This window comes from Struthio camelus, chromosome 26 (assembly GCF_040807025.1).
Source record: "Struthio camelus isolate bStrCam1 chromosome 26, bStrCam1.hap1, whole genome shotgun sequence".
Taxonomy (NCBI): Eukaryota; Metazoa; Chordata; class Aves; order Struthioniformes; family Struthionidae; genus Struthio; species Struthio camelus.
This window is the reverse complement of record NC_090967.1, coordinates 7157208-7180763: the sequence shown is the minus strand read 5'-3', so window position 1 is coordinate 7180763 and position 23556 is coordinate 7157208. Positions and strand designations below refer to the sequence as shown.

General features: G+C 44.2%; 1 protein-coding gene across 2 annotated transcripts in view; it reads left to right on the top strand.

The window, feature by feature from the left end:
• Positions 1–2364: 2364 nt before the first annotated feature.
• The window catches only part of STK11 (serine/threonine kinase 11), a 50761-nt gene continuing 29569 nt past the window's right edge, over positions 2365–23556 (top strand). The window contains exons 1-6 of one of the 2 annotated variants that reach the window (XM_068920435.1): positions 2365–2422; positions 3130–4128; positions 17766–17849; positions 21101–21190; positions 22426–22558; positions 23065–23201. In XM_068920435.1, the coding sequence (XP_068776536.1) occupies positions 3839–4128; positions 17766–17849; positions 21101–21190; positions 22426–22558; positions 23065–23201 (734 nt within the window). In that variant the 5' untranslated portion in view covers positions 2365–2422; positions 3130–3838. Of the gene's footprint in view, positions 2423–3084; positions 4129–17765; positions 17850–21100; positions 21191–22425; positions 22559–23064; positions 23202–23556 lie in introns of both variants that reach the window. The other variant, XM_068920434.1, reaches the window with a different exon arrangement.

Below are 23556 nucleotides of genomic sequence, written 5' to 3'. Positions count from 1 at the left end.
CAGTTTCTTCCTCCTTCGGTAACCTGCTGACCAAAAGCAAACAGCAGCAGCTGGAAGGAAGGTCAGACAAATAGCAGCCTTTGAAAACCGACCCCGAAGATGCTCCGTCCCTGCTGGGTGCCGCTCTGCTGACGGGAACGCAGCGATGCCACGGAGCAGCGCAGGCCGCGCTGCTTTCCGCACAGACCCGCTTGGCGGTTTTGTGAGCTCAGCCCAGGAGAGGGCAGGGTTGTGGCTCCGTGCTTGTCCCGGGTGTAGATGTTCCTGCTAAAATACGAGCAGAGAAGAACAAATTTAACACGGAGACTTTAGTGGAGAATCCAGATCATGGATGATTTTGAGAAATTTGTGTGCCTGCCTGTAGCTATCTAAACCTTGTTTAAAAAGTGCCAGACAGCAAACACAAAATAAGGACAGCTGTCAAAAAAAGCTTTCTAAAGCATGTAGTACAAATGCACTAGCCGGAGCGGGATACTGCATCCAGCAATGACAGAGAAAGTAAAAAAACAGAGGAACTGTGGAATCTATTGCCTCAAGAAGGCTTGGATTACATCTTAGGAAAAATCAGCCTAAAGATAGACAGGGTTCAGCACTGATGTAAGATATGCGGGGAGGGTGGGAAGATTTCTAAAAGTTAGATAAACATCTGCCAGAAACGATGTACATCTGAGCCTGTCTCAGAGGACTTCAGTTGTACTCTTTAGCTCCGTGTTTCTGCGCCTGGTTGTGCTAGTGGAGGAGTCTGTGCCTCTGCGCTGGTCTGTCCCATCCATTTAGCAGATAAGCTGTCAGTTGGGGATTATCTAGCGCAGCGTACGGTACGCCTCCCAGAGCCCGGGGGCCCACGGCGGGGTGAGCTCTAGGCGCTCCTGGTGAGACACAGTAAATAGTAAGGCGAATAAGTATTTTTAAGGTGCGAAAATGGTGAAAGGGACAGGATGGTATATGAGGGAGCATCTGGCATGAAAAATACAAACGATTTCTGTAAGTTTCCCAGTAAATGCATCTTCCATAACCTGATCCTGCTGCAGGAACATCCCTTGCTGCTCCGGTCCTCAAGAGTCAAGCCAGATGATTCTTAAAACAGGAGATATCCATGGCTAACCTGTGTTTTAAGAAGCAGCACAAGGGACTCAAAATACGATATTCTTTCTCCCTGTTGCACAAACAACAGGACACATAGCTAAAGGACACTGCGGTGTTTGTAAAGATGGGCAGTAAAGATTGCCTGCAGGTTTTAGGATCAGCAGGAGCGTGAACTCTGCTGACCTTGTTTCAGACTTGATTTAAACCCTTCCAGCCCGGAGCTGGCTTCCCCTTGGAGGCCGCTGGAGCTACCCCTGCGCACAGCAGCCTCTGAGGGACCGCAGATAAAAGGCAGCGTTCTATTTCATTTGCCATCCGTTAGTTATTATCCTGGAGCATGGAAATACACGTGTTGGGACAAAACATCCTAATCAAAATACGCAAGCGTTCTGGATTGTAGCAGTCCGGTCAGGAGCCTTCAGCAGAGGGATGGACAAGGCAGTGAAGTGTGGACGAACGGAGGGAGAAAGGGGACCGAGGTGGCAGAAACGGTGGACAGGCCAGCAGTTATCCCGGAGGAGGGAAAGGGGTATCCCCGCTGCCAGAGAGCTGCTGCGGCTGAATTCCCTGCACAGGCCGAACGCGCGTCGGATTTAGCACGAAACGTTCGGGCCAGCGGGTGGAAAAGGCTCCCAGGAAAGACGCGGCTGGGCAGGAGAGTTTGTGCTGCGCTTAAAAGAGGGCAGCGCCACGTCGCCAAGGGCTCCCGGGGGGCGCGGGGAAGGAGCTCTCCCCCCTTCCACCCTCGACCCGGCTCCTCGCAGCCAGGCCCGGGCCGGGGCCGGGGGCGGCGCGGTGCGGGGAGCCCCCGGGCTGGGCTGGCACCACAGGGCAGAGGCGGCGGAGGGCCCGGGAAGCGCAGCAGGAGCCGCCCGAGGCTCCGCGGAGGCGGCCCGGGAGCCCCGCGGCGCCGCCGGGCCCGGCCGCGCTGCCCGCGCCCCGTCGCCATGGCACCGCTTCCCCTGCGCCCTTTGCCCTTTGCCCTCCGTCCCCTCCCGCGTCTGACGGACAGACCCTTCGGCCTATCACAGCGCCCCGCCACCCGCCGGAGTAGGTAGGCGGGCTGGAAACGCCACGGGCCAACCGGAAACGAAAACCGCGAGGCCGGCCCCGCCCCCCTCCCCGCGGCGCCGCCGCAGCCAACCAGCGGGCGAGCGTGGGGGGGCGGGGCCGGCGGTGGGGCCAATGGGGGGGCACGTCGCTCGCCGGGGAGGCGCGAGGCCCCGGAGGGAGGGGGGAGGGCAGCGGCGGGAGCGCGCCGGGGGCCGGGGCCGGGGCGGGGGCGGGAGGTAAACAAAATGGCGGCGGCGTGCGCGCTACGGCGGCGGCGGCGGTGGTAACGGGGGGTGGCGGCAGCGGGAGTGCGGGCGCGGGCCCCGGGGCAGGGCCGCGGTGGCAGAGCAGCGGGCAGCGGCCGGCGGGGCCCCCCTGAGGCGCGGGGGGGGGGGGGGAGCGCGGCGCCGCCGCCGCCGAGGCCCGGCTGCGGGGAGGGGGGACGCGGCCGCCAGCCCTTCCCCCCCCCCCCGCCTCCCTTCCCCAGAGGCGGCAGCGGGGCGCGCAGTCGAGCAGCTGAACCTGCCTCCGGGGCTCACCCCCGGCCCTCAGGGGACGGGCCCTTGCCGAGAGGGCCCCCCCCCGCAGGCGCCCTGCTGTGGTGGGGGGGGGCTTGGCTGCGGCCTGCCAGGAGCCAAAGGTCATTCCCCCCCCCCCCCGGGGTCCCCTCTCTGCCTTCCGACCTGCCTGTGGTGGCTTGGTTGCACTGTGAGTGGTTTATCCCCTTCCCCCACTTTCTGAAGGGGTGGGTACAATATTGCTCATTTTCCTCTCTTTCCCCCCCCCCCCCCCCGACTGACACCTGTGGAAGGGGCTTGCAGAGGGGGAGAAAAGCCCAGGCAAGGTTAGCATCTCCTCATTGACCTTCCTTTGTTGGACAGGGAATGGGGTGTTTTGGGTACTGGACAGAGAGAATTACTTCTTCCTGGTTGTTCCTGTTTTAAGGTGGGTCAGTAAAGCTCTAGTAGGTTTTGCATTGTCTGACACCAGCTGACACCTGGACCAGTGGTGGAGACACATCATGTGTCAGGCGGAATCCGAGTGGTTGAAGGATGCCCCTGGGAGATCTTGATAGGCACCGAAGGCCTCAAACTTTTGTAGGCGTGAAAAGTGAAGAAATTAGAATTGATTCTGAAAACTCCTTCAAAGAAACTTGGTTCCAGCTTCCAAACGGCTGAAAAAAAAATCTTCTATACTTGTACCTGGAAGGTGAGGGCAGCAGGGCAGAAACGCTTCCCCTGCGATTCACAGTTTGGAGTTGGTGGCTATGATCTGCTAGTAATGGAAAGTCATGAAAGAGACTTGGCTGTTGTCTGTTTTTATGTGGTGACCTAAAGTCCCAGAGGATGACCTAGCACTTAAAAATCAAACTGGGCCAAGTTAAAGGCCAAGCTGACTTGAAGGAACCCTAGTGGTGGGACCAGGTCAGAAGTAAAGCAAATCCCAAACTGAGTGTATCTGGTCAAGGATATATTCTTTTTAAGAGACATTGTGTTACTGGAGCCAGGCCTGGATCTTTTAGCATCCAACTGAGCTGGAAGCAGCTCATAGTAATTTTTTGTTTTGTTTTTTTATTCATGTTTGTACAATCTTCTGGATATTTTTTTTCAAGAAGGAGTAAAAGGGAGTGTTGGAAACTAACAAACAGGATTAAAACCCTGAGCGCTTAAGGAAAACAGGTTAAGGAACTTAATCCAGGATGGATATGCAGGAGCCACAGCAGTTGGGTATGTTTGCAGAGAGTGAGCTGATGTCTGTGGGGATGGACACTTTTATCCATCGCATCGACTCCACGGAGGTCATCTACCAGCCACGGCGGAAAAGGGCCAAGCTCATTGGCAAATACCTAATGGGAGACTTACTTGGAGAAGGGTCTTATGGCAAAGTCAAGGAGATGTTGGACTCTGAAACCCTCTGTAGGAGAGCTGTCAAAATACTGAAGAAGAAGAAGCTACGCAGAATTCCCAATGGGGAGGCAAATGTGAAAAAGTGAGTAAATATTTCCAGTAGCTGGGAATCCAGGGAGTTAAATTTTATCGTTACTTTCCAACTGATGTTCTCTATCATTTAAAATAATGACAGCTTTGTGTTCTGGAAGTGCTTTCTAAACCATATGTACTCAGGAATCTCTTTACCGTTGAAACACAGCCAACTGTAAGGTGAAGGGTGCTTCTAAATGCTGCCCAACAGTGAGAGGAAGCTTATTCTCAAGGGCATGGGAAGCGCATCTGTCCCCTTGAACAGAAGAGTATATAACACATGCCCTTTCTTAGTTTCATTACAAAGTAAGAGAGAATCTCTGTTTCTAAAATTTCATGTCAAAGATGCATTGAAAACTGGTGTTTGTAGTGAACTCAACTAAGAAAGATGAGGGATGGTATAGCTGAGAGTGCAGAAATACACTTTGTATTGTTGCTCTCTCTTATTGTGTATCCATATAAGTGTGTGTGTGGTTCTTAAGCTCTTTAGGGTGGTAATTATTGCTACCACCCATGAAATAAGTGCCTGGAATGCATGATCCAGTGTATTATGCACCCAATGGGCATAGGAAGTCTTGGGTTTTATTCTTGGTTTCACTTCTAATTAATGAGTTTGGGAAGTAATTCAAGGCTCTTTTCAGTTGATTTCTCCAGCTGTAAAATGGGGACAAGGGTTGTCAAGCTCTTCTTTTCAGTGACTCAAGATTTGTGCTTGGAAGGTATTTCAAGTGCCAGTTACATACTGATTAGTCAGTGCACAAGTAACTAATTAAAATATACTGCGGGGAGAAGCCTGGTGTTATGCCTCATTTGTAAGAGTTGTTATTATCTGAAACTTTCCCTTTTCTTGGTGTTGTGCCCTACATGTGAGGACCTAACAGCCAGCTGTGTTTTCCACAGCAAGCTGTTTGTTACAGCCCAGCAAGATAGAGTTGTTTATCTGGTGTGAAGGGGAGCCTTCTGCAGCCAAAACAAATTATTTGTGACAGTTTATCTTATAGTGGGAGGGAAAACTTATGAGATGTTTAGAAGACTCTTGTATTACGTCTTTCGCTGTGGTGTGCTGAGTGTAGAGCCCTGACCTAGTAGAGTCTTGTTTCTGTTTCTCAGTTTGGTTTGAGTTTCCGAGCTCAGCTGCAAGATATTTCACATCCTGTACTGGGACTTCTGTCAGCTAGCTGTTTAAGTTTCCCTTTTAACCTTCAGTGGACACGCTTAGCTACAGAATAGCAACAAGTCTTTCATGCAGGGGCCTCGCTTTCTCTCCTCTGCTGGCTCAAGTTCAGAATAAGAGTAAACTGCTGGTTAATGTGTAATAAAATGTTTCTTGTTTTTCTAGTAGAGGCAGGAGTGCCCCTTTCTATCACTGCCCCCCCTCCCTTAGGTTAAGTACTTCACCAAACAAGGGGGGGGGGTATTTCTGCCGTACTGGAATCTCGCATTTTAAAGTTCTCCCCCTCTCAGTGAAAAAGAACTTGCCAAGACACCTGACAGTTTCCTGGTATCAAAACTATGGTAATGGTCCTATGCTCTGAAGTGAACTCTGTAGAAACCTTACTCATGTATGAATGCCTTTGGCTTCATGGACTTTAGTTATTAAAGTAGACTAGCCAAGCAATACCTTGTCTTGTTATGGATATTTTTCTGACTCAGCAGCACCTGCCTCAAAACACTGTCTGAGGTGGATATGTGATGTGGCCTTCTAATAAGGGTTTATTTTAGTTCAAGTTCCTGTTTTTGTCACCTTGTCTTTTTTGTTGTCCACACACTTGTTTGCTTTATCTGCTTGCTCAGTGGTAAATAGATATCTTTAATGTATTTATTTGGCGAAATGTCACATGTTTATATGGTACCTATACAATGGAACTCTGGCCTGGTCAAAACCCTTTGACGTGACTGCTATGTGCAGAAAAAGTTGTCTCTGCTTAAAGTGAACCTGATGTCGCAGGATATATAATCAAACCTGTATAGTTTGCCTGGGCAGTGTAGGGGGGGGAAAACACAAACCGTTGCATGTGCAAATACCAATGTGACCACAGTAAGGCTTTATTTCCAGGTAGCACTGGAACGGAGTACCATTCTAACATTTTTTGACCACAGTCATATTGCTTGGCCAGATTCCATTAAAATTTCACTTTCTACAACTAGATTTGAGCAGCTTTGCTAAAGGGTTTATGCCCAGCAAGTTATTCACGTACCTTAGAACAGCAGAAGATCACTTTCTGAACTGAAGCTCACCATTAGTTCTACTTTCTCACTTGAAAGTTATTCATACCTGAAGTAATGCGTAAATGCAAGGTAGTTCCTGTGTTAGTGGGGCCTACTTCCACAGAATAAGGAGAAGCAGAATTGGGTATGTGATTAGTTTCATACTTGAAACTGAAGTTGTTTGCTCCGCGGAACCACTGATTAGCTTCTAAGTAACTGGAAGGGACACCAGTTACCATGGAGTTGTGGTGTTAGTGTCCTTTCAGATGTATTCTATTAATAACTTCATTTATCGTATGGAAAACAGCATGTTATTTCAGAGGTTGACTTCAGGACACAGCTTGTAATCTGTGGGTTTGCTCCTTCGGCTTCATTTCTCTTTAGTGGCATGGAAATGTTTAGGTCTCAATTCAGTGAGGAGGCATTCCCTCTCATAAAATTCACTACCATGACTGGTCTTACTCTGGCACTTCTTGCTTCCTTTGACTTCTTCCACTCCGTGAACGGAGTGGGCCACAGAGGCTGAACTCCCTTCTTATTCTGAGCAATAAGATTCTCTCTAGATGAGACTGAGAGACAACTAAATGTGTGATGGACAATGAGCAATAAAGGGAAGAATTCAAGCTATTGCATCTTAGCTTTGGCTGTTTGACTACTGCTTTTAACCAGAATTAAAGACATCTAAGAGTATAATAGTTCTGGCCTTACCAAAAAAAATAGGGGACTGGGGGGGTGCAAGTCTGTTGTGACTTCAGGGATGTGAAAAGGCTCTCCCCCCCCCCTTTTTTTTTTTTCCCCCCCTCCAGAGAAGAGTGGATTCCAAGAGTGTAAAAATCAGAAATCAGCTTTCAAAAGGTCATTCAAAGCAACTGTAGGTTTGATTTCATAAGGCCAAGATGATAATGAGCTGCTAATCCTGAAGGTTGTTTTGTTTTTGAGATCAGCCTGTGATCAGAGGTGTTCAGTTTGACTCCAGTGCTGTTCTTTGCATTATTGCTTCTTGCCTCAGTCTTTGAGGCAGGGGGGAGGAGATGATAGAGAAAGACAGCAAAGATGGTCAGATCAAGTTGTGAATCTTTCTTTAAGCTCCTGTTTTTTGTGACCTTATCTGTACAAGGATGTCTGCTGCTCGGTGCATGTGAGATATGAATTGTAACTATTTGGCTCTACTTTGTAAGCATCCCAAATTCAGTTGGTGTCCTTTGAGACTAAAATCTCTTCCTTCATCCGCCATCAGAACTGGACCACTGCTTAATTCTCCCTCTCCCTTCCAATGACCCCCGTGGGATGTGCAAATAGAAGTTTCCTCCAAAGCAGGAAACAGGTAGACATTTCCATTTACTGTAAATGAAATGGGATAAGATCATTACTCCTGACCTAATGGATCTTTTTTCTGCTGTAGAATCACTGCCTATCATCTTAACTATTAGTTTTTGCTCTGGGGGTGATTTCTTTGTATAGTGCTGCAAACATGTTAAAAGTGTATTGGTGGAGGGTCTGAGCAATTAGCACTGGTTGTATTTTCAGTTTTCTTGGTTTAAGTATACTTATTTCATGGACATGACCCTTTAATGTTTCAGTCTCAAAATACCTTGTTATATGGTTTCTCTTGCCTGAGAAGACAGCACCTCTTTGTAGATCAGACGACAGTCATCTACACTCCTGACTTTTTGTATCTGTAGCTTTTTCCTGTATTGCAACTTGATTTGACAGAGATATGATCAAACTATATAAAAATAGGTTTGTGCCTTTGCTGTTATCACTGGATGGCTGAGTACTGCTGCTGTTGTGGTGAAGATGAAGCTTCTCTTGCTAGCGTGTCATCAAAGAAACTCACTAGAAAACAGTTCCTAGACCTTTGGCCATTGGGTAATTGCATGAGTGAGTAATACGCAGGGAGTAATGACAAAAAGGGAAAGCAAAATGATCAGTTTCAGAGGATTTTGCAGGTCTTTTCTATGCATTGGGGACCTTGGGTATGTGGGGTTGATATTATAGCTCCGGGAGCTCTGATTGTTAACGCAATTTTTGTTACTTCTTGCTAATGCTCGAGACTGCAGTCTCATCCCGCATGTATGTGCGGGTTGCTGCAACCTTGTCTCCTTGTGCACTAACAGAGTTTTGTGGACCTAGAAACTGACTGGAATATTTGAGAATTCCGCTTCCTAAAACTGAATGATTGTCTTCTGTCCCCAAACGCTCCAGTTTCGTTCCTGAAAAATGAACTACTAAGGGATCTGTAAAACTGAAGATGTTGAGGGTTTAAACTTTTCTCTGCTAGACAAACGTTCCCCTGAATAAATATAGGGAATGTCCATATGTCTCCAGTCCTTTCAGAGAAAGGTTGGGGTGGTGTATTCAATCAGGCAGTGCTGTGGCTAATTACTACTTCCAGTTAATACAAAAAGTGAGTTTAGTAGGATTGCCAAAAAGATGAAGGAAAATTTGGAAGATTATTTGTCTCTAGCAGCACAGTTTAATAAAACTGAGTGCTAATAGCTTCACATTTTTAATTAAGTGTTTGGAACTTTCTGTGCATATCCCAGGTGTCCTGTACTGTACTTACCATGTTCAGTGATTACTTAGATTTGAATATCATGCTCATTAGAATTCTTCTGAGGTTTAAAATGGGTAGGAGGCCTGTAATTTGGCAGTTTGCTACTTGGTCTACAAGTCAAGAGTCTTGCAAATCAAAACATGGGCAGTTCTGCTGAAGGAGAGACTTGTAAGCCGTGGAGAGGTATGTGTTTTGGATGAAGATGGTCTTGAGCTGACTCATTTGACTTCCTGTCCCTCACTCCTAACTCAAAGCTCTGCAGTGTGTAACCTGAGTGAGTGTGCTGCTTTCTTTGTTAATCTGGATGCTTACTTAGATTCAGTGGTGAAATGCTGGAAATTCTAATCTCCGAAAGAGCTCAGGTAGTGGTACTGTAGTGGATCTCGGGCTTGCAATAGCTGACAACTGTGTTAAGAATGCAGCGTGTATGGAGTCCTGGAACTAGTAAAGAGAAAGGGTAATACTGTGGACTTAACCTTCCATAGGAGTCCCTGAGGCACACAAATGAAAGTGGAGTTCTGGAGTAGGTGCCTTCCTGTGATGGCATGCTTCCTTGCTAGACTGTTTCTGATGTTCTAAGCTTCTGGGAAAGTGAGAGCTATCGGATCAAATCTTTTTGTATATTAGTGGCTGAGAGTACACTTTGTTCCTGAGTATGCAGCCTTTAACCCTTCAGGGGCTCCTGAATACACATAAGCAAATGACTGTTGACCACAGTGGATGTTTCTTTCTGTGTCAATCTTGACACATGGGCCTTAAAGGAAGGAGAGGCAGTGGGGACATGGTGGAGATAGTATAATGCTAGCAACGTAATTTTCAGTAACGGCTGGAGAAGGAACTATTTGGATACTAAAACTTGGAAAGATATATAACAGCACTGGATTTGTGAACACAGAATTGTGTCCACCCTTCTCCCATGCCGGGTGTACATTCAAGTCTGTAAAGCTTAGGTTGTTCCCCTTCCATCTCATCAAAACTGCTTTGTGTGGAGTTGCCATCTCCAAAATGGAGCTAACAATTCAGACTCCCCTTTGCGCTTCTTGCATCTTCATTGCTCATAAAGCGTCTCTCCTCATGGTCTTTCTCCCTCTTCCTTCACCCAATGAATCGGCAAGGATCTGCAGTACGTTCCAGGAGCCTGAAAAGACTGGCAGCTGCTCCTGGGGGCTCTGCTGCTGCAAACTGGTCATGGTGCAGGGCCTCATCGGTACTTACTGGTGGATAAGTGTACCTGTAACCACAGGACTCTGAACCTCAGCTATTGTAGATGGAGATGTATTGTTAGTGTTGTTTCTCAGGCTGGGCTCCTTGTTTACTGAATAATCATGTCATCAGATCTTTCCTATGCAAATATTAAATATACCCACAGCAGGCAAATAAAAACATAGTATAACTAACACAACCCAAACCCAAGGATAGTGAGCTGCAGAATGGAAAAAATCTGAGTTGGAGGAAAAAGGTCTTGATGCTCCTTTGTTTGCAACTTGTTTGACAAAATAGGAACCGAAAAGAGTTTTTAGCATCAGTATCCACAAGGATTTAAAGTTCCGTTGTTTCTCAGGGTAATGTTCTCCTTGCTGACGCTTAAGAGCAAAGCACTTTAGTCAGAGGGAAAATTCTTCCTATGGTATAGATGATCATTTCTATTCAGGCACTGACAAGCACTCGCACAGACTTAACACTAGATGACTGCTGTTCCTTAGCCTTTGTGAAGGAACTGACCCTGTGGTGCCTGCTCCATGCCTTGTAAGAATTTGGTGTTAGGGCAGGGTGGCTTACCTAGTGCAAGGGGGAACACTTCAGTGTTGTTGAAAGATTTATGGTGAGTGGCACAGTTCAAACTCTTCATTTCTGGGGAAACTGATGTCAAAGATAGGAACAGTGGAGTGCTCAATTTCTTATTTATCTGAAATCTAGCTTGTAGACATGGCAAGGGGGAAGAGGTGCAGGTTCTCATATGGATGAAAATTACCTATCACATCCTTGCAAATGGATGGCAAGTTCTGAGGTAAAATAAACTGGGGGGAAGGGGGGTGGACTGGTCACAAACTAGACCTTGAATAAGTTCATCTGCTTTGTGGCATATCAGGCATGCTAACATGTAATTTGAATTTGTTTTGGCTGTACAGAACTAAAGAATCAATCTAGATAAATACATAATGTAGCAGCTCATTTGTGTAAAGATCAGTTGAATTATTCTTTAGTCCTTTTGTAGTGATTAGCTAGAATGGTGTTAGTGGATTTATGGTATGTGCCAGGATTGGCATATGGTGCTGTTCTCAGTGCACATCTCGCAGCCCTTTGCTGTGGCACCAGCTCTGCAGTGCAAGTATGCCAGTTCCTTGTGTCTGGTTCCTCCGTGCCATGTGCTGGATCTAGAGAGCTTGAGGTGGGCTCCAGTTATGTGCTGAAGAGTAAGAAAGTGGATAATGGGGTAGGTGAGGGTAAGCTTTCCTCAGGCTCAGAGACAGTTTCTGCAAGCCTGACAAACATTTTCTAGAAATAGAGTAATTATATTAGGACATCAGCTGTAAGTGACACTGCTATGCCAATGTCTTTCCCCCCCACTTAATCAATAAGGGGTCTACAGCATACTAACCTTTCTCTTTAAAATTGTGTTGGTTACTTAGCAAATTTCATCTTTGCAGATGTTTTCTTCTCCTTCCCTTCCTCTCTCCGAACTGATTATGCTTTAGAGCTAGCCCCCATATTCTTGCAGTCTGCCTAGTGAAGGTGGCCAGTGAGCAGAGTTGGTTCACCAGTGAGCATGAGGCGGCCTTCCCTGTAGTGTGATGAACAGTTATTTCACAGTCTTAGGGTTTTCTAGTTTGGAGGACTAAGAACAAAATTCCATAATGCAAATTATTCTCTCCAGATAATGACAGTGATAAGTAGGATGGGTGGTATGGAAGTGATTATCCCATTGCAGAGAGAACACAGCCTAGCCACTTCACTGGGTGAAGTGAAGGGTCCTAACTAAAAGATGGGCTAGCAATATATTATCTACAGCTGTCAAACTGCATGCAGTACAATGAGGGGGCCCAAATGCCCTTGCTCTCCATTAGACCAGGCTTCCAGAGTGTTTGGGGTTCCCCCTTTCCCTCATTTTTGGGGATAGGTCTGATCTCAAAAGCAATTGTTACAATTTAAATTTCATATTTAAATTTTAGCGGTAGCAAGCAAAGGAGGCAAAGCTGGAGCAACTCAAAAGGCATCTTGAAAATCAGAACAGATTCACTAGACTAGTATGAGAAAGCAGCATGCGGGAAGTCTTCTTGCCTTGATCTACCAGAAAGGTCGCAGAACGTAGGCCTTGGCTGCTGGATTGTAAGTCTCATTCCCCCTTGCCCAGTGCTGCTATTTCAGATAATATTTTGCAGACACATCCCCAACCCACCGCTTTCCTTGCGTAGAGTTTTTTGTTGTTAATTTAAAAAAAAAGTAAACTTAGGCACCTGCTGGCAAGATGTGCCCCTATGTTCATTTATAAGGTGAAGTTTGAAAACTGAAATGGAATTGGAGGAGGTGGTTGTGTTCTGGCTGCCTTCATTCCTTAGTCATTTTAGAATGCAAGAGTAGCTAAAAATAGAAATAATCTTTCCTCTGGGAAATGGGCTGTTGGCCTCTTCCCCCAGAGGTGGGTGCACTTCAGTGGCCTTTTAGATTGGTGGTTCACAATGTCCTTTTGAATAAAAATCATTACAGAAACATGTAATGTTTATTAGCCTAATAAAGGTGAAAGGAGTTAATATTTGCACTTTGAAGCAGTATTACAAAGGACTGAGCTGTTGGGATCAGATTTTTAAAATGTGTTCCTAATATTGGCAGCTTTCTTTGCCTTCACAGCAAAGCAGTCTTTTAAATAAATGTGCGTTCACTCCCTCTCTCGCTGGTTTGTTCTAAGCACTCAACCTGTCTCCCTTTGTTATGCAGAAACTTCTTAGACCTACACTAATGCTGGCTGCAGTTTCTATGCTAATTTAATCCACTTCAGCCTTTTGGTCATTACTAAAATTAGAGCTGCTGCATCACTTTTCAAATCTGTCTGCCATTTAAACTAAACGCTCTTGTGAGCTTTGCCTTGTTATCCTAGGTTTCTATTTAGCTTTCATTTTTCAAAGTCCTGTAGTGATAAAGGAAGAGTGCCTGGACTAAATCTTGGTAGCAAAATAATTAGTAGTACTGCTCAGGAAAGGAGATCTTAAACCTATAACTGCCCCTTCGAAAGGCTCATAAGATGCAGGAATGCAAAATTTTTTTTTGTTTTTTAGTCAGATGTGATGCATCAACAAGCCTTTGTACTGGCCACAGCTCAATATTAGAGACTGGCTAATTGTGAAGGAGAGGGGTGAGTGGCTTTCTAAGCTCAGTGTGTCATGTGTCTGAGCAGAGGCTTATGCTTCTGAAGCTGTGTTTTTAATTCCTTGTAATACTGGTTCCAGGAGTCCTAACTGTTGAATCTTAACCATGCTTTTAAAAGCAACTTACCAAATGGCAAGAGAAGCTAAAAGAAGAGTTTATACGTAGCTTAACGTGAGCTCAGAATCAAGTAGCAAAGGAACAAAGCGAAGCAAAGCATCTTCCGAAAGTTAACAGAACCACCCTAACCTGACTATCCTGATCCTCCTGTTTCTCTACTTCACAACTGGTATCCAGTAGGATTTTACAGGCCAAGTTTAATGTAAAAGATGCTAAAATGTAGTGGTTTGAGGAAAAGTGCAAAATCCCAAGAAGCAAAAATCAAAATGACTGGTATGAGATGACATAGTAAAGCTGCATTTTCATAGGGAGGGCAGATGAGGTGTGTTTTCATTCATTTTACCTTATTTATTTTCCAGAGGATGCAATTCAGAGCTCTTAATTTCAGTTAAGGTAAAGTTAAGATTAAAGTTTGGAAGAAATGGAATTAACTGGAACTCCTTTTTTTTTTTTTATGCGTTCTTTAGACTAAATGTTGTTATTCTTACCTTGGACACTTCATTTTTTGAATTGTCCTGGAAGCCAAGCCTCCCTTGGAAGATGTATTTGAAGAGTGCATAGGCTAGGATAATCAGCTGAGCAGAGGTACACCGGAGAGCCTGTTCCAGCTGGCCAGTTACTAGTGTGTGCCTGCCAGACGGCCCTGTTCCTGCCTCACCCTACGGGGCCTTGTCTAATCTGCCTTTTCCTTATTGGTAATTGGATCCTGGTTGTAGGAATAAGAGGGAGCAGTGATGGAGAAAAGGGAAACTGATCTCTGAGCTGCAATTTTGTTGTCTTTTGTAGAACTCTTCCCCTACACCAGCTTCCGTTGTCCTTTCGTTTCATCTCTAAATTACTGAATGCTTGCTCAGAGATCTGTATGTGTTGTGAGCACGTGGAGGTCTGGAAGGGTGGGAGCAGGGAAAGGGAGGGAGGTAGAGGAGCAGGAAATCAGCTTTGTGTGGTGCATCACACACCATATACCTAAACCTGTGCTTTTTCCTCAGCTTGAATTTTTAGTGTTTCAGGAGCAACCACTTCTGAAAATTTTGCCTCTGTTTAAATTCTAGCAAGATATGGCGTGTGCATGCGTATGCACATTGGTGCACGCACACATGCGCGCACACACACATATATACACGCACCATCTAACTCAAGTTACTCAAGTTACACATGCAGCATCTATCTCTGGAACTTGATAATCAAAATACATTTTTTGTGACATTGCAATGCAAATGTTTGGAAATAGTTTAGTGTCTTCTCCTGCCAAGGACAAGATCAGTGCCTCTCTCAGCAATCCACTTTGTTAGCTTTAATTAAAATCATTTTTGTGGGAGGGTATAGAAGTGAAGTCTCCTTCCTGCATAGGAAGAAAGCAGGTGTTTTTATTAGTGTTGTCCACAGGTCCCAATAGAAGTGCCCTTATGCTAGGCACTGTATGTAGTGTGAGTGCTGCATTTAACTGATGTTGTGTGTTGCTTCCTTTAACCTGTACCTGAGGGCAGCCTATCTAATGGATGAAGGAACTATTATCAGTCGGTATTTTCCCTTTCCTTCCTGTGTTCATAACATATCATTAGTAAGCAACTAAGTGAACTGTGGCTCCCTTCACTCCTCGTTTTCACTGTTTAGGGTTTTGTGTCCTCATATAGTGGTTGGTTTTGGGTGGGTTACTTGAAGGTAGGTTTGCATTGAAATAGTCTGTTTTATGTGATTTAAACTGAAATGAGGAATTTCTTTTACATCTTGAGATGACACTGGTTTGTCTTGCGACTGATTCTTAGTCATGTGAATTTCTAGATCACTTTGGATCTACTTCTAGTATTAGTATAGGACGCTAAATAGCTGGCTACTGCATATGAGGAATTTGATTCATCTTCAGGATGGTTTGTCTGTACTTATTTTTGCATCATTGGTTTTAATGCCTTGATGGTAATGGACCGATGGATTGGCCATTTCCAGGGGTTTTTAGCCTGGAACCACAACACTGAGTAGTTGGTCATATTGCTGTATTTGGTGTTTGGGGCTGTGCGGCCTATAGCTGTTAGTTCTGGCTTTGAAGCAGCTCAGGTGAGGCTTAGGTCCTGGGGCCATGTCAAGAGCAGGGTTACATTGCTGTGGGAGATCTCTGGGTAGCTCATGTCTGGGAGAGGAGGTGAGCCAGAGAGGCTGCTGAAGCAGAGTTTGGGGTTGCTCTGGTACCCAGCCAAGGCCTGTTCCACAAGGGAGTGATGGGACCTCCAGGAAGCTGTTGTCATCTTTCCCTTATGAGCTTCTCTTGGAGTTCTTCCATCCCTCGGCTCTCTGACATCTGTCATATGCATCTTCTGTCCACAGGAAGCTTTTGATGCAGGGTTTCTCGGGTCAGGAAAGTTGGCGATTCACTGCTCCTTTGGCAGCCTCTCTGCATGTTGACTATCTTCCCTTTTATGGCTGCAGATTGAACGCATCATGTAAGATGCGGTGCTACTGGATGACCTGGTTGCCTTCTCTGTTTTTTTTGTCAGTAAGGTACCTTTCCCTTTGTTTATTTTGTGTTTTCTGGGAGGTTAAGTTCTACTGAATGGCCCCTCTTCAGATGAATTTCATGTTGATTTTTGTCCTTGTACTGTGCAGTTAGTTTCCTTTGTTCTTGTTCACAGTAGGTTAGTCGATTTCTGATGGTTTTATACTTGCATTTAAATGCGACTTCTCTTCATGTGGAAAAGATTTTCACAATACAATCAAACTGTCAGGAGGAGAGTTGATGGTAAGGTATAGACATTTCTTTCTTTTTTTTTTTTTTTGGAGAGGGGTGTGGGGGGCTGACTAGTAGCAGTCTAGGACAGCAAGAAGGGGGCACCTAACTGCAAAATACTGTGTTATACTGTGACATCTATGGGGGTTGTTCCTGGTCACGCTGCTGATAAACACGTACCCTGAAGCATGAAGGCTGATAGCCCAAGCAAACTTATTTCAATTCCTGTAGCTACAGATGACACTTGCATATAAAGAAGTACAAACATAAAAGGTTTGTCTTGGAAGCAACTGTCCTAGATATGATGGTAGATACACATGTAGTACATCTCTAGGGGTTTAACTAAGGGACTGACTGTGAGTTGAGCTCCCTATGGCCTAACCTTCTTTGGTAAAAAGCTTTAAGTGGAGGGAAGCTGATAAAAGCTGCATCTTCTACTACATGCAGAACAAATTGGGATAGGCTTGGTGACTTACCTGAACTGCTGACAGGACAGTGTTTCAGTTCTGATAGTGGTTCTCTTGTAGAAGAAAGACATCTCCTTTAGTCAGCAGTGGTTTTAACTGAGAATAATGAGACAATTGTCTAAGGCTGTAGGGAAGGATAAGAGGAGAGAGAGGTGAGAAGAGGATTGCAGAGCACTGTGAACCCCTGCATCAGGCCCTTGCAAGTCCAATGCCAGTGCTGCTTGTGAAGGTAGGGAGCTTGCAGTGCATGATGTGTCCCCAGGTTGCTTTCTCTTTTCACAAACAGCATGGTATATGAAGATGTCCAGCAGGAAGGTATGATGAGTTGTTTCCTCTCTGGATTGAATCAGCATGATATGTTTCTTCCCATTTCAGCTTGCCGTTGTCTTGTTCTTCACTTTGAATGAGGGTGTCCTGCTATCAGCATCTTCCTGTTGACCCATCAAATATCCAAAGTGGAGCACTACATTTGGGGGGGGGGGAGGGGGGGGGAATTTACCTGAGAGTGTAAAACAGAAATAAGAATGTGGAGTCATAGGTATTTGGATATATGCAAATGTTGTGTGTTTTTTTTTTTTTATTTTGATATAAGTGATGTGACTTTGAGAGAAGAGGGATGTGAGGGATCCATGCTTTTGTAAAGCCCAGAGTCATGGGGGAGGGACTTGGATCCAGTTCTTATTATGTGATTATAGTATTTTTTTAATATATAAAAGAAAGTAGAGTACCTGTGCAATCAGCTGTTTCTAGTTGTACACTTTCTAGGACTAGGTTCCATTCTTGGTGCTTTAATCCCAATCCTGCTCTAGCTATTGTGGTAGGTTTATGTCTAGCACCCAAACGGATTTGTTGCACAAAAGTAAGTTGCTCCTTGAACACAACTGCCCGGCTTTTGTTTACCAATGAGCTAGAATTCTTGTCCAAAGAAAATTCGGTGTTTGTGCGTTATTAACTGGAAGGATATTTGTCTATTTTCCTAGACAATGACCAGTACGTATTTTCAGGGTCTAATCTTGGGCTAATGACCTCAAAAAAGATCACAAGGCCTTCTGTCAAATAGAATTTATAGGTAATCTTAGGTGAAGCAGCTGGGACTAGTGCAGTCTGAAATGTCTTTAAAATCCAAGTGAATTTAGAAAAACATTATTTTCATTCCATAGTAAGGAAATAGACTTTTTAAATGTAAATTTCTCTCTCTTTTTTTTTTTTTCCTGCAGGGAAATTCAGCTGCTGCGACGATTACGGCACAAAAATGTCATCCAGTTGGTAGATGTGTTATATAATGAAGAAAAGCAGAAAATATATCCTTTTATTTTCACACAGTTGTCGATACAAAGGTTTGAATTCTTATTTTCTGCTATCATTATAGTGCTGCTTTTGTTGTAGTTAAGGCCCTTTTGAATGTTTCTTAAGCTTCAAATTACTTTCACTCTTATTAACAAACATTCTGCATGTCTGGAATACTTTCCACGCAAGTACATTTTCTTAAGTTTCTCAACTTCCCTGTTAGGAAATGAAGCATTGTCCTTAGGTTATAGATGCAGGATTGGGGTAGGGGAGAACTGACCCTCAAATACTAGTTTTATTGTGTGACCTTCAGCAACTTGGAGATGAAGATAGAACTGTGGAGCTGTAGTTTCTAACCTCCTGTCCTACTAGTATATATTAGTGCTTTATTTTCTAAAGGTGGTTCCTTTGATTTTGCTATGTGAAATCAGTTCTTCCTTGTAATATCTTTCTTTTGCTACCTTTGGCAATGGTTTAGGTGGTTCCCCCACTCAAAAAAAAAAAATCCACTTGTTCTCCGGCATACAGATGTCTGCCAGCTCTTCTCCCCCCCGCCCCCTTCTGTTTGGAGGGGCTGTGTACTACTGTCATGCTGCCTTTTCTAAAAGTAGGCAGTTAGTATGCTTTGCTGCTGGTCGTCCTTAACAAGATAAGACAAACTCCTAAGCGTATCCTGGCCTCCCATGTTTTTTGTTGTTGTCCCTTTTGATAGTTCTTTATTACAAGCTTTAGGTCACTTTAGTCATGAGAGATTGGAAGCATGCTGCTCCCATGAGATGTGCAGCCCAGCTTTTTCAAACTAAATTGTTCAGCTTCTGAAACTAAACTGTGGCTTGTGATCTCAGTGCATCTTTCAGACTTCAAAATGAAATTGCATGTTGTACCGTGTCCCCCCTCATGCATAGGTGCTAACCAGTGAGCTTTATATGCCTTAACTTGCAAGTGAAATAAGAAGTGAGGAGCTGGATAGTTTCTAATGTCTGCTACACTCAAAGTGCATTTTGACTTCAGCCACTCTGTAAACTTATTGAGTTGATCTGTTGTAGTACATGTTAAATGATTGCTTTTATTTTTGACAATGGCTTCTATATACAGTGTTCTACTTACAGTATTTCAAAAAATGGGTAACTTAATTGTGTGCTTTAATTAGATCACATACTCTGTCACAAAATCATTAGTATTAAAAAAATCATAACTCTCATTTATATTTTGTAGCCTTAACAGACCAAAGGGGCTATAATTCAATTACTGTCTGTAGAAAGATACCATTTAATTAGCAAGAAACTGGGATGCTAAGTGAGAAGTGAGGGGGGGAAAAAGAGCCCAAGAGAGACCTCGTGTGTTGGTAACAGGTGATGACAACACAAAATGGTCCTGCAGAAATATCTTTTGACTCCTGTAAGCAGGGAAAGATATTCCTTGTTTTACTATCCTGAACAGTGGTGTTTGAAAAAGAACTGATTGTTCTATCAGTACTTTCTGCTTGTGAGGATGGGTGAACTTTGCTATTTTTGTTATCACCTGCTTCTACACTCTGAGAAAGCTTAAGCTTATTCCTATACCTGTTTATTCTGTGCACATAACTGGCAGTCATTGGAGAAATCTGCTTTCACTGGGGTAGGGAGGGAGAATTTATCTGTAGTCTTGCTAAACCTTACTCCAGCTTCTCATTGGCACGCCCGCTGCATGTGCATCATGTTCTAGGATGTGGTGGTACAAGCACTTGTGCAGCTGCATGGTAAACAGGTTTGGGAACAGATCTGGTTGAAAAGTCACTTTATTTTTTATATTGGCTTTTCTGTTAGGTCGGTTCCCATATCTGTTTTACTCTGTGGTCATGCAAATACTTATATTAGTGCCTTGCAGGAAACAATGCCAGATGGAAGTTGAATGGCTATAGGAAAGTGAAGTCAACTGCATCTTCCCTCCCCTCACTAATACAAAATTTTTCCTCATTTCCAGAATGGCCATTATGGCATTTAAAACTGGCCTGTAGAAGAAAGGAGGATTCTATTCTTACATGAGTTTTCTTCTGTCACTGTGATATAAGTGAACTGCAGGCTTCAGCCATGCCTGTGCTTGGAAAGACAGTGTTTTAACAACTTGCCTATCTAGTCAGCACCTTCATTGATTTTGGTGAAGGGAAAGTTATGATTGGGTTAAAAATATCAACCACCTTTAGTATTTAATGGGCTGCTGTGGCTGGGAATGCAGAACTGGTGATGAACAGAGAACTAATCCAGGCAGAAAATAAACTCAATTCAATAAGCAGCATCCCAGCTGGCACCTGCTCTTGACAGCATCTGCTACCAGTATGTACAACTGTGCATGGGAGCCAAACCCTATTCTTGAAGAGAATCAAGAGCTTCAGTCTTCTTGGGTCATCTTTAATAGACTTGCATGGTAAAATGTTCCAGCCTCTATTCTAATCTGGCTAATCAAACAAAGATTGATCAGCTACAAAGGAAGAGGTGGAAGGAGAGTCTGGCAGCTAATGAAACCAAAATCATATTGTCCTTTGTAGAAAAGAATGAGCTGAATTGTGCTTTCTAGGAGCTAGCCTATATGATCTAATGTTAGTGTCAGTCTCTTAAAGGGTAGTAGTAGAGTTGCTGTCTTCTGTGCCACTGTGATGTAAGTAGTGCATGTGTTTCTTCAGGAGTTAAAAATGGTAGGAGTGAAATTTGGGAGCTCTTTCTGCTAGTCTTGCTTCTGCTATTGATTTACAGGGTGACATTATTGCGGTCTTACTGCTGCAAAAGTGATGGATGCTGTTGCCGTGACACAGGAGAGGGAGGTGTTCTGCCTTAGAGCACAGGGTCTTGGAAGATGTGCAGAGCTAATCAAAGGTTCAGTGACTGATGGGAGGATTTTGGGAAGCCCCATGCAATCTAAAGCTCTTCTGCCAGTGGTTTCCTAAATTTTCTGGTCCTTTCCAGAGCATATGTCTCACAAGCATGACAAAGAAATGTGACAATGCTCCCAAACTTCATTTCTGTTGAGGTCACATCCTGCCTCAGGTCTGACAACTGAGTTACTGCTGATGATAAAGCAGGACAACTATTTTCTTTTGGGTTCCTTGACCTCTTCCTATTCTTCAGAAGGTGCAGCACAGCTCAGGTTCTACTTCTCAATAACATGTTTATAGCAGGTAACAGAACTGCCTATGCAGCAACTCTCCAGTTGCGCTGAAACAGGGCTACAGTCCTCACAGAGCATGTGTCTGAAGTGTTTAACCTTGAAACTTCCTTAACTCTGCCTTCACGTATATGGTGATGGAGTACTGTGTGTGTGGGATGCAGGAAATGCTGGACAGTGTCCCAGAAAAGAGATTTCCAGTTTTTCAGGCTCACGGGTAAGTGCAGTTTTACTACTTAAACTGCATCAGTCTCTCTCACCACTGCTGCCTTCCTTGATTTCAAGAGTATGCTCTGCTCTGTCACTTAGTCTGCTGACTGTGCTTTAAAGTAAAACTTGCTTTGTATAAAAACTACATCCTTTATCATTCACAGAAGAAATGAAACTAATGGAGTGGTGGCAGGAAGAGCCATTGGGCATTCTGGGAAACTAAAGCATCTTTTTATGCCTTTCTCTTTGTCACTTTTGTTTTGGTGCATGAGACGCACAGGGATCCTTTACTGCAGCTCTACTGTTCAGCTAAGATGGGTGCATTGGAAGAATCTCCAGAGGACTTGCCCTATCTAAATGAGAGGCAAGCTATACAGTTCAGTATCAGAAAAGAGATTAAAGGTCTTTGGGTGGGATTAAGGATCAGTAATATCTAGCGTGATCTGTTAGCTTGTTTAGTTATTAGGCAGGCTGATCCATAGACCCTTTCACTGTGCAAGTAAAGGAACCTTAGTATTCTGGATATGACAATGCAAAGGTTATTATGTTTAACAAATCAGTGCTAACCCTCAAATCTGTAGTAACTACATATTTGTCCTTGAATACAAGGTGTTTAAGTGAAATATATGTACATTAAGTCAGATAATCTTTCTGGCTATGATGGGATAAGGCATGTGCAAGCTCAATTATTGTCAGGCTGTCAATAAATAACGCTTGTTACTCTATGATAATGACCTGTCCATAGCCTTTGACTAGGTCAATGTTGGCTTTGCCCAGCCAGTAAGCTGTACCAGCAAAACACTCCTTTAGGCTGAAGAAAACTTCATTCACCCCCTAGTAGAGCAAGTTATGCCACTGGGAGTGCATCTTTTACTAGTTTAATTTAGCCTAGACTAAAGCAACCTGTGTAGTTTGTGTAGACTGAATGAACTATCACATCTGTGCCAGCTTAGTGCTCTGAGCTCGCAAAATATGCGGATTTGCGGAGAGAGCTTTGGTGTAGAGGAGCCTAGAGTCCCAAGAGGCTAGCACACTGGTGCTGAGCTCTAGCAGGTAACTTCTGACTACTTTTCCAGAAGCTTATTAAGTACTGCTTACTACATACACACCACAGTTCAGTCGCAAGTTCCTTAGCCTTAAAGGTTAATGTATTTCCACATTGCATGCAATAACAGTGTTCTCATGTATTATCAGTAGCTCATTGAGAGTTTCTGGAAGTACTTGATTTCTTTTTCTTTGCAGGTACTTTTGTCAGCTTATAGATGGCTTGGAATATTTGCACAGCCAAGGGATTGTCCATAAGGATATAAAACCGGGGAACCTCCTGCTAACAACCAATGGGACACTAAAAATATCTGATTTAGGCGTAGCAGAGGTATGTGAAAACTGCAGCAAAGTCAAGAATGTGCGAAATATGACATTCTAGAATTAGGTCACTTTTGTGATATGAATTGATATACTCTGTGTTTATACTAGACTTTTCTGTTAAACTTGCTATGACTCTAGAATGATTTTTGCCAATTGCAACAGTGAATATTCAGCAAAACATTTCTATCTCATTGTTGAAAACAGCACAAAACTTCCCCCCCCAGGAAACGTACAGAGGAAGATATCCATCTTAGACACCTCAAGACCCAAAACTGTGGTGAAATTATATTTAACTACATAGTGCTCATACAATGGAAATTATAAGGCTACCTTTGCTAGGAGTGGTGGAGGGAAGTGTCACTGGCATGCAGTTGTTACATTGGCATATATGCTCATGCTTTATAAGTAGATGTTAGTAGCAGAGTTCTCTCTTTTGTTTCTCAGGTGAATCTTTTCTAACAGTTGTAACTGGTGTGCCTTGAGTTTGAAAGCAATCAGTCACTTTTGTTGCAGGCATTGCATCCGTTTGCAGAGGATGACACATGCAGAACGAGCCAAGGGTCGCCAGCATTCCAGCCACCAGAAATTGCCAATGGCCTTGATACCTTTTCAGGCTTTAAAGTAGACATCTGGTCAGCAGGGGTCACACTGTAAGTGTCTATGCAGCATCCAGGAATTGCAGTAAGAAATTATAATCCCCCAATAGTTCAAACTTGTGCTGTCTGGGGGGTGTGTGTGTGTGTGTGGAGAGGGGGAGTGTCTCTCTGGCTCTGTTTTGGTCCCCCTTCCTCGGACAGGTAGGTATTCCTCAAAGCGAGTGCTGAAGAAAGTAGTCCTAACTCCATGTTAGAATAAGTTTATATCAGCTACTTCTCAGTGTCTGGGATACAAGCACTTCATGGTTTCCACTGTTACAGTAGCTGAGTATCTCTCCAGTATTTGTTTTTAAAGGTTTCTTCTGTCCCAGCCTGTCAGGGAAATACCTTGGTGGTTTTGACACACATA